The sequence below is a fragment of the Triticum dicoccoides genome, chromosome 5B (assembly GCF_002162155.2).
Source record: "Triticum dicoccoides isolate Atlit2015 ecotype Zavitan chromosome 5B, WEW_v2.0, whole genome shotgun sequence".
In the NCBI taxonomy this organism is placed as follows: Eukaryota; Viridiplantae; Streptophyta; class Magnoliopsida; order Poales; family Poaceae; genus Triticum; species Triticum dicoccoides.
In genome coordinates this window covers 5,744,834-5,760,390 of record NC_041389.1, presented here as the reverse complement: position 1 = coordinate 5,760,390, position 15,557 = coordinate 5,744,834, and the positions used below count along the sequence as shown (strand labels likewise).

Sequence of the window (15,557 nt, the reverse complement as noted above, 5' to 3'; positions counted from 1 at the left end):
CGAAAATTCAAAAAAAAGGGTGGATTGGATTTACATGTATAGTTTCTTCAACTAAATGACAAGTGGCTGAGAATCGAAGGAATCATGCCCATGCTTCATATTTTTTGTGGGGAAAACATAAATTCATTTCGATCAAGGTGGTTCGTTAGAATCATTTTGGCAAAGAGTGCCAATGTCTTATGGGCCATGGCGGATCCAGACTGCCGCGTGCGAGTAGATGATCTACTCATCTGTGCTAAAGCATGAGCTACATTGTTTTGACTTCTGCTAACATGTGCTATGGAGTAATCACAGCCAGACTTAATAAGGAGTTGTTTCCCTTCCTCAACTAAAGCAGCCACCGGAGATCTATTTGGTGTGTCATCCGTAGGCATTTGAGCAACCATAGAACAGTCTGTTCGACGATAAAAGGCTGTGTGCTCCACTCCAAGGCGAGTGCAATGCCTTCTGCACATGCTAAAACTTCCTCTTCAAGGACGCTAGAACATGTATGAAGAAAACAACATGATGCAAAGACGATATGTCCTTCATGGTTCCGCAGTGTCATACGGCTCCTCCCTTCCCGTCCTCCTCCTTGAATGCGCCATCTGTATTCAGCTTTCCTCCTCCCCGAATGCACCATATGTATTCAGCTTGTTCCAGCAAGCCGGCGACCAATTCCATCCCTTGCACGTACTTGCATCCTTTACTTGCCCATGCTCCATGCGTGGACACTAGAAAATTATAGGCAGTACCATAGCATCAGCCTTGGCACATGATCGTGCATTGTAAATGATGGGATTGAGATGCTCTGGCAGATATAAAAGATCGTGCATAGTAAATGATGGGATTGAGACGCTCTGGCAGATCCGCAAAGTCATATGGTTTTACGTAGGGATTGAAATAGCCCAATATAGAAAGTTCAAGCCAGTAGTTTGACTATTTTAAATTTTATTAGGGGCGGATGACGCAATATCGGGCTATTTCAATCCCAAGGTACCATATGACTTTGCAGATCCGCCAGAGCATCTCATTCCGATCATTATGGGGTACCAGCAGATCGTGCCATAACTGATGCGATCTGGTAAACAACGAGGATACGGAAGAATAACTGACGGACGAAGCTGCATGTTGTTCTTCTCTTAGACGTAATGTCCTTTTAGTTTGTGGCATGCACGAAATATCTATTTTTTTTTCTATTGCACTTCCGTATTTCGCCGTTTCCCTAGTCACTCTCCCTCCGTTCCAAATTGCTCGTCGCTGAAATGGATGTATCTGGAACTAAAATACATCTAGATACATCCATACGTGCGACAAGTAATTCGGAACGGAGTACTTTTAATGCTGCTGGTTCCAACAAATTGGTGTGGACAACGCTGTCTTGCCATTGCAACAATTTGTGGCGGTGGTTCCAGCTTTTGTGCCCATGGTTGCAGCATTGACAGCGAAAGCGTCGCGGCTTCCAGCATCTGCTCTCACTGGTTGCAGCTCCCCCGGTCACCGGTTTTAGCTCATGGTTGGCATGGTTGCAACACCCCTAGTGACCGGTTCCATCATGCATCGCCGTAGTAGTAGAGTCGCGAGGTCACCACCAGCACCGGTGACGGCCCGTTGGGAGGAAGCTGTAACCGGCAGTGGCAGAGTTGCATCCGCGCGCGGCAAAACCGCAAGGGCATACGGTGACTGCGGGGCGCCAGCGCTGACCTGGGCGACATTGCTACAACAAGAAACATTTTTTGTTGTGCCCAGCGATGGAATTTGCTATCACTGATGGCGGCGGGCGCTATCGGCGATGTATATGTCGCCGGTGCGGCGTTACGAGCGCCGGCTAGGGTGTGCCCAGCTGCAACTGGGCGCGGCGGTGCTGAGCATTGACGCACGGAGGGGAAGGAGCGAACAACGAGACGAGAGTGAGCGTTTTCGCGCAGATCTGATGGTTGGGGAGAGTGCATCTAATGGACGCGCAGATCTGATGATTACCACCACCTCAATCAATTATAAAGCACACCGGACACCCGAACGTTGAGCATGCAAGTCAAGCCCCTATCGACACTGTCATGGCGGCGGCAGAGCTCCCGTTCTACCTGCTCCTCCTTTCTCTTCTAATCATAGTCCCGCTCTTCTGTTTGGCTGTGTCGTGCAGCAGGAGGTCCGGATCTGGCCGTCGGTTGCCCCCTTCGCCCTGGGCGCTGCCGGTGATCGGCCACCTCCACCACCTCGCGGGCAAGCTCCCGCACCACGCCCTACGGGACCTCGCGCGGCGCCACGGCCCGCTAATGCTGCTCCGGTTCGGCGAGGTACCCGTGGTGGTCGCCTCCTCTCCGGACGCCGCGCGGGAGATCATGAAGACCCACGACGTCACGTTCGCCACACGGCACATGGGGCCCCTGGTGCGCCGCGTCTTCAAGGGCGCCGAGGGCCTCGTCTTCGCGCCCTACGGCGACGCGTGGCGCCAGCTCCGTAAGATCTGCACCGTCGAGCTTCTCAGTATCCGCAGCGTCCACTCCTTCCGCCCCGTCCGCGAGGACGAGATCGGACACCTCCTCCGCTCCGTCGCGTCAGAGGCGTCGGCGGTGAACCTGTCCGAGCGGATAGCGACGTTCGTGGCGGACTCATCAGTGCGCGCCATCATCGGCAGCCGGAACGCGAACCGGGACACGTTTCTGAGGCTGCTGAACGAGGGGCTCAAGACCATTCCCGGGATGAATCTGCCGGACATGTTCCCTTCCTCTCGCCTCGCCATGCGCCTCAGCCGCATGCCCAGCCAGATCGAACGTCGCCGTGGCACCATCCTCAGTTTCATGGACACTATCATCCAGGAGCGCCAGGAGAAAAGAGCCGCTGCCGCCACCGGCATCGAAGAAGAAGACTTGCTTGACGTGCTCCTGAGGCTCCAGAAAGACATGGACTCGCAGTATCCCCTCACTGCCTTGAACGTCAAATCCGTTATGATCGTAAGCTCTCTTTACAATTAACAAGATCGAGGACCAAAACCTCCACGTCATATATGGGAGGACATAATGTTTAGTACAATTAGCTTACTTTGCTTCTTATTATGCAGGACTTGTTTGTTGCTGGCAGCGAGACCTCGTCCACAATGTTGCAGTGGGCCATGGCCGAGCTGATGCATAACCCGACGGTGCTTCGGAAGGCACAAGAGGAAGTCCGGAGAGAGCTCGCCGGCCACGACAAGGTGACGGAGGATGGCCTGACAAACCTGCACTACCTGCGGCTCGTCATCAAGGAGACGCTCCGGCTGCACCCCGCGGCGCCGCTGCTCCTGCCGCGGGAGTGTCGCAGCCCGTGCGAGGTGCTCGGGTTCGCGGTGCCCAAGGGGGCGATGGTCCTAGTGAACGCATGGGCGATCGGCAGGGACCCCAAGCACTGGGACGCGCCGGAGGAGTTCATACCAGAGAGGTTCCAGCAACAAGGTGGCAGGGACTTCAAGGGGACGGACTTTGAGTTTCTGCCCTTCGGCGCCGGCAGGAGGATGTGCCCAGGCATGGCGTTCGGTCTGGCGCCCATCGAGCTCGCGCTCGCGGCCCTGCTGTTCCACTTCGACTGGGAGCTTCCAGGGCGTGAGGCACCCGAGGAGATGGACATGACCGAGGCGGCCGGGATCACTACGCGCCGGCGGTCTGACTTGTTGCTGATCGCCGTTCCCCGTGTCCCGGTGCCGATGGAGTAAGCAAGGTACGGCCTCGTATGCCGTCTGTGGTTGTATACTGCTGCTAACCAAAATGGAGAGACAATTAAAGCTTTTGGATCAGTTGGAGTTTTCATGCCGAGTAATCGAACAAAGTACAGATCAATTGTACGAGCTATATGAAATGCACTAATGCGTTCGGTCATTGGATCGCCTTTGAAAACTAAAGCGAAAGTTCTAGAAAGCCAACTCAAATCCATAGATTTGGGGACTAAAGAGAATCTTTTTTTCAAACGGGTTCATACCATGCAATGCCATATTAGGGCATCAAGAACGCTGACACCCAAGCCAGGGTGTGTCTATCCACTAACCGGAAGACCAGTCCACAGGCATGGATGCGGGACCGGCCATTCAAAGCTATCCGTATACATTTCAAAGTGAGTTTCAGCTAACCCGGTGAAATTTGATCAAACACGACCCAATTCATTCAAGTTCGGTCATAATTTACATAAACGACTGATATTTCAACTGTTTTACTGAAAATTAAAAAAGACTACTAGATGACCACCTCGTATGCGTGGCCGCCCTGCCCGGCTGCATCGCCGTCGTCATCTGTGCCATCACCGTCATCATGCCTCCAGCAGCGGTAGGGCACTGGTCCGCCACGACAGTCCTGTTCGGCCGATGCCTGCCGCTCGCGGAGGAGCTGCTCCGCTTCATCCTGCGCGGCCAATGCCGAGACGCTTTGCCCTGCCGGCGTTGGATGAAGAGTCACTAAGCGACCACTTCTCACCGATCTTGCGACCTCTTCGTCAAGGCCGTCTCCATGGCCGTGACGTACCGATCGAGCTCGCACGCGGCGGCAAGATCGGGATAGTTGCAGACACATTCTGGTGTTGCACCTGACTTCGCGAACATGGAGCGACGAGTGGCGTTGCGCTGATCATACCGCACCTATTGCCCTCGGACACGACGACCCTCGAGCTAGAGGGCCGTCACCACCACCGCGTCCAAGGTAGTGGATAATGTGGCCTCGTGCCATGGTGATGGGGGGAGGGCAGCTCATCGTTAACAAACTGCTCGCGGTGGGACGACGACTCAAAAGTCGTGGGTGCATGCCGGCAACACCGGCTCTTCCTTGAGGCGATATATTATCTGGACACGTGGTTGCGTGGGGGGAACACGGCCTCCTTCTTCACTCGCCGGAGAGGGGACGCCGGCTCCCGCTTCACTCCGTAGTGCGGCAGGGATGGTGGCTTTCCTTGACCCCATGTGTCGGTGAGGGTGGCACCAGGCCCATCCGACGGAGCGATCGTTCTGTCATGATCTTCATCTGATGGAAGAATTCACTAGTAAGGAAACACCTTATAGGATTTTACTAGTAGCAGTGTTCAGCCCAATCAGGACGCAATCGCTCATTTCACTAACTACCAGCAGCGTCCAGGGAAAAGGTGGACGCTGCAAACGTGAAGAAATTAAAGCATCTCCAACAGACGCCCTAAACGACGTGCGCGCGCGGTAAACCCAGCTTTTAGCGCGCGCGGGGCGGTTTGCCGCGCTCCAGCGGCCGCGGGAAACAAGCGCGCGCGGGAACCGTTTGCGCGCGCGCGAAAAGGTGCCAGCTCGCGCGCAAGATTTGGCGCGCCGCTTCGCGCGCGCCTATAAAAGTTGCGCGCGCCACGCGCCTTCTCCACACACATCTCTTCCCCTCTCCCTCTCCCTCCACTGGTGGAAAAAGGGCCTTTGGTCGCGGTTCGCAACGGCCATTAGTCGCGGTTGCGCAACCGCGACCGAACGGGCGCGACTAAAGGCCCCACCCTTTAGTCGCGGTTGCTTAAGAACCGCGACTAAAGGCCCGTCCACGTGGGCGTCAGGTGGCCGTCGGGGCGGAGGACCTTTAGTCGCGGTTCTTCTGGCCAACCGCGACTAAAGGCCGCCGCAGGTTTAGGGTTTTAGCCCCCCCCCCCTTAAACCTGTTTTCTGTTTAATTTGTATTGTTTTATTTTTTTTGTGCTTTATTTTAATTTTGAAGGAGTTTCACATATTCTACGGTACTACATACATGCATATGAATGTACAATTTCAAACAAATTTGAAATTAGAACCAAAAAGAATTCAAGAGGAATATATAATATATATTCAATATCATCGGATGACCATATACAATTTTGAACAAGTTTCCATACATAATTTAATGCATATAAAGTTCTACGTCCTCGTAATGGTGTTCTCCTTTAGGATGGAGGACTTCCCTCCTGAACCATCCAGCTAGTTCCTCTTGAAGTGGTCGGAAGCGAGCTTCTGGACTAAGCATCATCCGGAGGTTATTCCTCTGAGCATTGGTATCACTCGGAACCCGCTCAGAGGTGTATCTCCGGATCATCTCACAGACATAGTATGCACATAGATTGGTCCCCGCTGGCTGAATATCCTCACCATTCTTAGCATTTGCCCTTTTGAATTCTAGCTCTTTTTTGAATTCACCGACCTTTGTATCTACGAACCGTCTCCAAACCCTACGAGGCAAAGAAAATTAAATGAACAAGAGAGTTATTAGTTACTTGATATTAGGAAATGAACGAAATAGGCCGATCCATATAGAGCGCAAATGAATGAAAATAATTACTTCTGCAGCATTCTTCTCATATCGACCCAAAGCTTTGGATCCTTATTCAGAGAGTCGTGGACGAGACATTCTGAGATGTCAACTTTAATTACTAGCAGAATCCAGTGGAACCTGCGGACACGATACATGCACAATACGTCATGCATAACTCATCGATTAGCCGGCCACATACCATGCATGGAGTAAACAAAAGAGAATGTGCTCAAGACAGAAACACTCACCCAAAATGGTAAGGAAATAGAATATCACTTTTGAGTTCCTGCTTTGTAAGAAACTGCCACAGGTCTGCCTCCATGTCGGCGGGGTGATGCTCCAACACATATCCATTAACAATGTGTGGGTCAATGAACCCAACATCATGGATGTTCCTTACTCTGCATTCCTTAATCTTCATTCTGCATGTATAATAGCGGACACAACAATATAGTTAGGACATATATATAGTGCAGGCAATATGAACGAGATGGGGTAGAAATAAATCACTTACAGAACGTAGCAACTGATGATAGATTTGTCGAGCTCGCGCAGATTGAAAAGCTGGAACAATTCACTCAGATGAATTTGTACATAGTAATGTTTGAAGTGATGCTCATATCTAACTTCCGCATAAATATATTCTTTGGTGTTTTTATTTTTTATGTAACCCTTGTACCATTTCAGCAGACCTTTCATTTGTGGAGGTAGATCCTGTTCCTGCGCAGGCTCGACGAGAGGCCCATTCTTCACATATGTAATTACTACCTCCTTCACTGGCGCCTCATCAAGGCCTAACAGTTCACGAAGAGTAATACCTAAGTTGGCCGCTTGTTCTCTGGCACTCGTTACAGTCAATCCATGTGCTGCCGCAGCTGCTATGATATCGGGGTCATCCGGACCGGCGGCTTTCACTATAAGCGGGGCAATCGATTGTTTACTTTGTTCCCCGAGCTGGGCAACTCATTTCCCGCTTTTTTTACTTTCTAATTCCGTTTTCTCGGCCTCCTCCAAGGCTTTGTTCTCCTGGTTCTCCGCCCGCTCTTTCTTCTCCTTCAACATGAGTGCCTGCCTACGAAGTTCACGTGCATAGTCGTCAGGCAGATTCTTCGCGGCTTGGGACGGTGTGCTCAAAAATGACTTAGCCCACTTCTTTTGCTCATCAGAAAATACTGGCTTGGGCTCGGGCTCTCTTTTCTTCTTGCAGTCCGCCTTCCATTTCTCATGATCAGCAGCCGCGGCCGCGGCAGTTTCCTCGGCACTACGTTCCCAAGGCCTTGTGGGGAGAGGCTTCAATGATGGCTCCGGTACCTTTGTGGTCTTAGGTACATAAGGGTCCGGGTTAATAATCCAGGACTGCTTCTGCTTCTTTGCCGGAGGTGGATTGGGGGCGGCGTCTGATCACCCGCCGGACGAGGACTGGGGGGCGGCGTCTGATCACCCGCCGGACGTTGTGGACTGGGGGGCGTAGGCTGACGTGACGGAGGTGTAGGTGAACCGCCACCACCGTAGGGGGGTGGACTTGTTGTCCTTGGCGCCTCGCCTGGAAACTTGATAAACTTCTTTTGCCATAGAATGAAATGGCGCTTGACATCTCCAAGTCTTTTCTCCCCTTCAGGTGTAGCAATGTCAATCTCCAGGTCCTCAAACCCTTGGACTATGTCCTCCACCGTGACACGAGCATAGCCATCTTGAATGGGGGTGTTGTGGTGGAGTGCTCCAGGTAAACATGGTAAAGCACTGCCGATGGCTACCTTCATGGACATGTTCCCGATAGGATAATACAGATGACATTCTTTCATCTCCTTTATATCGTCCACGGGGTAGCGAGGAGGCTCCGGTGCAGTAATTTCGACCACCAGAGGCTCCGGTGCAGTAATTTCGACCACCAGAGGCTCCGGTGCAGTAATTTCGATCGTCGGTGCATCTGCACCAGCCGGTGGGGCCTCCGTGGAAGCCACACTGCTTCTTCGCTGCTGGCTTCTGAGATCCGCTGGATGATCTTCATGCTGCGCCCGAGCTGCATCTCGTTCGGCTACTAGTACACTCACGGTTTTCTTCATCATATCCATTTCCGATGCCAACCGCGCCACAACATCTGCTTCCCGATCCATCTTTCTCTTCCGGCTTCTGTAACCGTACGGGTCATCGTTCTGGGGGAACCCTATTTTCCACGGAATGTGCCCCATGCCTCGTACACGTCCTCCGTGTTCAGGATTCCCGAGGGCTTTTGTCAGCGCGTCGTTCTCTCTGTTGAACTTGATCTTCCCCTCTTGAGCATCCCTCAGTGCGTCAATAAGGGCTTGGGTGGGTTTAATTATTTTGCCCCGGTAAACACAGTCCCCTGTCTCCGGGTTCAGCGTTCCCCCATGCCCGTACCACCAGCTTTTGGCCCTTGGGTCCCATCCCTCCGTACCTGGACGGATTCCTCGCGCCCTCAGCTCGTTCTCCATCTTCTCCCACCTAGGCTCCCAAAGGCGATACCCTCCTGGCCCCATAATATGATTGTACTCCTTCTTAGCCGCATTTTCCTTATTTTTTTCGATATTTGAATGAACTGCTCCGATTTCTTTTTCTTCACAAATTCTGGCCAATCATGTTTCAGTTTCTCATATTGTCCTTTGAAATCCGGAGTCTTGTTCTGCTTGACAAAGTCATGGGCTAGATTTTGCTTGAATTTCCGGAATGCGTCGGCCATCTTATGAAGAGCGAACTGTTTGACTAGCCTCCTCCTCTCCTTGTTTTCCTCAATCTTGTTACCCTCCTCATCAAATTTGTTGTATTCCGGAGGTAGAACGAAATGTTCCATAAGCTTTTTGAAGCAATCTTTTTTTGTTCTCTTATCGACAAAAGTGAAACCAGCAATTCGTGCCTTCTTTGGCTTATTCCACTCCTGGACGGTGATCGAGACGTTGTCTCTAACAATGGCTCCACATTGGTTGACAAACTTGGTGGCGTTCTTGCGGGGCTCCAGCGGCCTGCCGGTTGCACTGTCGACAACCTCGATGGTGCATGTTTCTCCTTGTTTCATCGTCTTGGTTGCGCCACGCTTTGACGACGTACTCGATTGTTTCGACGATCCGGCCGAGGGCTAAAATAAGAAAGAGAGTCGCGCGCGTTAGTCCACAAATATTTATTCAAATCAGTTAGTTTGTATCACCAGAGGCTCAATGTATATATATATACCTCGGCGCCGGAGGTGGTTGCTACTTCCATTTGAAGATCGTCGTTTATCGACGTTTGTTCGGCATCATCTTGCTGACGGCGCCCTTCATCTTCACCGTCAAGGTTCAGATAAGAAGAGATATCATCTTCTTCTTGTCCGGTCGGCACATATAGAATATCGCCGTTTATGATGCCGAACATATGTGCTTCACCGTCCGGATCATAGTTGTCCATAATCGGGTCAGCTCTATCGTCCGGCATTATGTCAGTCCTGAAAACATGTAGTAAAAACAAATTAATTAAGTGAAGAAGGGGGGCAGTGGCGGTGGCGGTGGCGAAAGGGCGGTGGCAAAAGGAGGGGGCGAGGAAGGGGTGGGAGAGGGTGTCGCGGTAGAGCGCGAGAGCAGTCTTATGGTTTCAGACCATGAGCTGCAGTCATTTGCTAGAGAACTTGAGTCATTTGCTAGAGAACTTGAGTGTGACGCCCGGATACATTAACCTCTGCTAATGGTACCACATCACCACGATTACTGTGGTTAATCTCGTGATGATTCAAGTCCCGTTCGAATTTAAAAATTCAAAATCAAGTTAAAAAATTAAAAATTTCAAACATAAAAACTAAAATGTTCAAAGCGTGGCAAATAATCCCTTGATAATTGTCACGTTGAAAACCACATTTGTAAAGTATTTAAATGCGCTTTGGTGAATAAAACCGTGCCTTAAACAATAAATTAAATGCATTTTATAATTTATTGTTTAAGGCCTCGGCCCATCCCACCCAACCGGACAGCCCACCCTGGCTGGCCCACCTCGCCCCTGCTTATCCCCCACCCCTGGAACCCTAACCCACGAGCCCGACTTTCCATACCGTGAAAAAAAACAAGCCCCACTTTCCCCCATGACACCCAAACCCTTCCTCCGGCACCCCGCCCCTAACGCCGCCGGCACGGACCGTCGCCACCGTCCTTGTGCCATCGTCATCACCCTAGGACTGGCTGGGTCTCGCGCCTACACGTCCTTCGGCACCCGTTCCCTCCGTCTCGGACCTCTCCTGCACCGCGGCAGCCCCGTGCCGTCCTCTGCTCGTAGGAGAGCCATGGCGCCGCAGGCCTCCCCGAACACTACCCTGAGCACCGCTGCCAGTTCCCTGCATCGCATGTGAGCATGCGTCCCTGCTCTATCCTCGTCCCTCACGTTCACCACTCCCCTGCACGCGCTCGCCACGTCGGATGCGCGCCCTACCGTCCGGCTCTGCTTGCTGTTGCCGCTGCGTTGCTGCTGCTACCGCACAGCCTCCCGCACCTGGCCGCTGGCGCCGTACGTGGGCGAGAGGGGGCGGCGGGCGACGGCGGGCGGCGTCGAGGGCGAGGGCGACGGCGGGCGGCGTCGAGGGCGAGGGCGACGGCGGGAGGCGTCGAGGGCGAGGGCGACGGCGGCAGGCCTTCGGCACGGCAGAGAATCGGAGAAGACGAGAAATGGAGGCGACGGGCCCTTGTATTTATAGCCGCCCCCATTAGTCGCGGTTGGGGAGGCGACCCGCGACTAAAGGGTACCTTTAGTCGCGGTTGGGGAGGCGACCCGCGACTAAAGGGTGACCTTTAGTCGCGGTTGGGGAGGAGACCCGCGACTAAAGGGCTTTTTTGGCGGGGTTTTGTTCCCGCGCGCAACGACCTTTAGTCGCGGTTGGGCAGGCCAACCGCGACTAAAGGTATTCTTAAAATACTTTTTCTTTTTCAAAATGTTAAAAATACAAATAATATATCGAAAAATTCAGAAAAATAAAACTAATTCAATTCAATATGTTAAAAACACAAATATTATATCAAAAAATTCAGAAAAATAAAACTAATTCAATTCAAAATTCTAAAAATACAAATAATATATCAAAAAATTAAGAAAAATAAAACTAATTCAATTCAAAATGTTAAAAATACAAATAATATATCAAAAAATTCAGAAAAATAAAACTAATTCAATTCAATATGTTAAAAACACAAATAATATATCAAAAAATTCAGAAAAATAAAACTAATTCAATTCAATATGTTAAAAACACAAATATTATATCAAAAAATTCAGAAAAATAAAACTAATTCAATTCAAAATTCTAAAAATACAAATAATATATAAAAAAATTAAGAAAAATAAAACTAATTCAATTCAAAATGTTAAAAATACAAATAATATATCAAAAAATTCAGAAAAATAAAACTAATTCAATTCAAAATTTTATACGCCTAGGCAGGAGTATGACTAAATCACTCCAAATTTCATGTATCATCAGTGGTATCTCGAATCATTCGAAAATGGACACCAAACACATCACGGGTAATATAATTCACGTGATCCATTCAACAAAGTTTGGTACAATAAATTATTACACATCATTTCTTCCCTTGTGTCCCTGCTTGCTTACGATTGTGCCGTATCCATGGAGCATCCTCATCATTTAACTTAATGCTTGGGTCGGTGTTCACTTTGAAGGGCGGAATTTCAGCAAACATATTATAATCTTCTGACATGTCTGTCTTGTCCTCCACTCCCACAATGTTTCTTTTCCCTGAAAGAACAATGTGGCGCTTTGGATCATCGCATGATGTACTGATCGTTTTCTTATCTTTCCGTTTCCTCGGTTTGCTACTCATGTCCTTCACATAGAAAACCTGAGCGACATCTTTCGCTAGGACGAATGGTTCGTCAAGGTAACCAAGATTGTTGAAATCCATCATTGTCATTCCGTATTGCTGGTCCACCTTTACCCCACCTCCTGCTAGCTTGAACCATTTGCACCGGAACAAAGGGACCTTAAAGGAGGGTCCATAGTCAAGTTCCCATATCTCCTCTATGTAACCATAATATGTGACCTTTTGCCCATTCTCGGTTGCTGCATCAAAGCGGACACCACTGTTTTGGTTGGTGCTCTTTTTATCTTGGGCGATCGTGTAAAATGTATTCCCATTTATCTCGTACCCTTGGAAAGTCGTTATAGTCGAAGATGGTGTCTTGGCCAACATGTACAGCTGATTTACAACATCATTGTCATTCATTAAATGTTTTCCCAACCAACTGCCGAAAGTCTCCATGTGGGCCTTCCTAATCCAGGATTCAGGCTTCCCCGGGTTGTCCGAGCGTAAAATATTCTTGTGTTTCTCAAAGTACGGAGCCACCAAGCTGGAATTGGTCAGTACAGTGTGGTGTGCTTCAGTCAGAGAATGGCCGTCCATACATGTCGTTGATTTCCTTCCGATCGTGCCTTTTCCACTTAGTCTCCCCTCGTTCCGCGATCGAGGAAGACCAATCGGCTTAAGGTCAGGAACAAAGTCAACACAAAACTCAATTACCTCCTCATTTCCATAGCCCTTGGCGATGCTTCCTTCTAGCCTAGCACGGTTACGAACATATTTCTTTAATACTCCCATGAACCTCTCGAAGGGGAACATATTGTGTAGAAATACAGGACCGAGAATGAAAATCTCTTCGACTAGGTGAACCAAGAGGTGCGTCATAATATTGAAGAAGGATGGCGGGAACACCAACTCGAAACTGACAAGACATTGGATCACATCGTTCTGTAACCGTGGTAGATCTTCTGGATTGATTACCTTCTGAGAGATTGCATTGAGGAATGCACATAGCTTCACAATGGCTACTCGAACATTTTCCGGCAGGAGCCCCCTCAAAGCAATCGGAAGCAATTGCGTCATAATCACGTGGCAGTCGTGAGACTTCAGGTTTTGGAACTTTTTCTCCGCCATGTTTATTATTCCCTTTATATTGGACGAGAATCCAGACGGGACCTTCATACTGCTCAGGCATTCAAAAAAGATGACCTTCTCTTCTTTGGTCAGAGCGTAGCTGGCACGACCTTGAAACCATTCCGGATGCCGGTCATCAGGGTCTTTCAAACGTTGCTGGTCCTGCCGTGCTTCCTTTGTATCATTTGTCTTCCCATACACGCCCAAGAAGCTTAGGAGGTTCACGCAAATATTCTTCGTAACGTGCATCACGTCGATTGCAGAGCGGACTTCTAGGACTTTCCAATATTCTAGCTCCCAGAATATAGATTTCTTCTTCCACATGGCTGCGTGCCCGTCCGCTCCCTTCGGAACTGATTGTCCGCCAGGACCCTTTCCAAAGATGACTTTCAAATCCTTGACCATATCAAATACCTCAGCACCAGTGCGTTCCGCAGGCTTCGGCCGGTGATCTTCCTTGCCGTTGTAATGCTTGCCTTTCTTTCTTACTGGATGAATTTTCGGAAGAAATCGACGATGCCCAAGGTACACGTTCTTCTTACAATTTGGCAAATGTACACTTTCAGTCTCATGTAAGCAGTGCGTGCATGCATTGTATCCCTTATTTGACAATCCCGAAAGGTTACTAAGAGCAGGCCAATCGTTGATGGTTACGAAAAGCAACGCTCGTAGGTTAAATTCCTCTTTTTTGTGCTCATCCCACACACGGACACCAGGTCTGCCCCACAGCTGTAAAAGTTCATCAACTAATGGCCTTAGGTACACATCGATGTCGTTGCCGGGTTGCTTCGGACCTTGGATGAGCACTGGCATCATAATGAACTTCCGCTTCATGCACAACCAAGGAGGAAGGTTGTAGATGCATAGAGTCACGGGCCAGGTGCTATGGCTGGAGCTCTGCTCGCGAAAAGGATTCATGCCATCTGTACTTAGACCAAATCTTATGTTCCTTGCGTCAGCTGCAAAATCTTTGAACTCTCTGTCGATCTTTCTCCATTGCGTTCCATCTGCGGTGTGTCTCAACTCCCCGTCCGACTTAGGGTCCTCTTTGTGCCATCGCAACAACTTGGCATGCTCTTTGTTCCTGAACAGACGTTTCAACCGTCGTATTATAGGAGCAATACCACATCACCTTGGCGGGAACCCTCTTCCTGGGTTTCCCGCCCTCAACATCGTCACCAGGGTCATCGCCTCTGATCTTATAACGCAATGCAGTGCATACCGGGCATTCATTCAAATTCTCGTATTCACGGCGGTAGAGGATGCAGTCGTTGATGCATGCATGTATCTTCAGAACCTCTAAACCTAGAGGGCAGACAACCTTCTTTGCTTCGTACGTACTGGCGGGCAACTCGTTATTCTTTGGAAACATATTCTTCAACATTTTCAGCAAGTTTTCAAATGGCGAGTCAGCTACACCTGCCTGTGCCTTCCATTTCAACAAATCTAGTGTGCAGCCCAGCTTTTTCAGACCATCATCGCATCCAGGGTACAACGACTTTCTGTGATCCTCTAACATGCGATCCAAATTCTTCCTCTCCTTTTCAGTTTCGCAGCGTCTCCGTGCATCAGCAATGGTCCGACCAAGATCATCAACGATCTCATCACGTGCCTCTTCTTCACCTTCACCTTCACCTTCCCCTTCACCTTCCCCTTCACCTGCCCCTTCACCTTCCCCTTCACCTTCAGCATCCTCCATGAAAGTATCACCGAAATGAGCAAGATAGCATTCATCGATGAAATCATCCCCTTCTTCATCTTCTTCCATTATAACCCCTCTTTCTCCATGCTTGGTCCAACAATTATAGCTTGGCATGAAACCGTGCCGAAGCAGGTGCAGGTGAACTTCTCTTGAGGAAGAGTAACCTTTCTGATTCTTACAGTCAACACATGGACAGATAACAAAACCCTTCTGCTTGTTCGCATTAGCCACTACGAGGAAATCTTTCAAACCCGTAGTGAACTCGCGGGAGAGTCGGTTACCGTACATCCATTGCCGATTCATCTGCATTATTATAATATAAAATATATAATTAACCATCATGCATTTTTTAAAGTAACTAGCTATAAACAATAGAAATTAAACAATGAACAACACACATGCATATTTTATCAATGACACACATGCATGAAAGGTTCAAGTTGCTAACCGCGATCGAGGAGGAACCTCAAGTGTGGCTCCAACACTTCATATCATGTTTGTTTCACGCTGTTGGGCATTTCATCAAACACCTTGTGTGCATAAGAGGAACCAAAAGCAAACCTACACCCCCTTGTGAAGAGAAGTGGCACCAAATGGCTAAGTGAGTGCGCTGAACTGGTATATATAGGGGAGGAGCTTTAGTCGCGGTTGGCCAGGCCAACCGCGACTAAAGGCCTTTGGGCACCTTTAGTCGCGGTTGGCCTGGCCAAC

The 15,557-nt window shown here is 49.6% G+C and overlaps 1 protein-coding gene across 1 annotated transcript; it reads left to right on the top strand.

Annotated features, from left to right (window-relative positions):
* The first annotated feature begins 2,036 nt into the window (after positions 1 to 2,036).
* On the top strand, positions 2,037 to 3,828 carry LOC119306980 (premnaspirodiene oxygenase-like). Its single transcript, XM_037583057.1, has 2 exons — positions 2,037 to 2,933; positions 3,041 to 3,828. Exons 1-2 carry the CDS (start codon positions 2,037 to 2,039, stop codon positions 3,665 to 3,667), a joined length of 1,524 nt encoding a protein of 507 aa, XP_037438954.1. The 3' UTR covers positions 3,668 to 3,828.
* The last annotated feature ends 11,729 nt before the right edge of the window (positions 3,829 to 15,557 follow it).

Coding starts and splice junctions, on each gene's coding strand:
- LOC119306980 (XM_037583057.1), top strand. CDS start 2,037: ATGGCGGCGGCAGAGCTCCCGTTCTACCTGCTCCTCCTTTCTCTTCTA. Junction 2,934..3,040: donor ACGTCAAATCCGTTATGATC/GTAAGCTCTCTT, acceptor CTTATTATGCAG/GACTTGTTTGTTGCTGGCAG.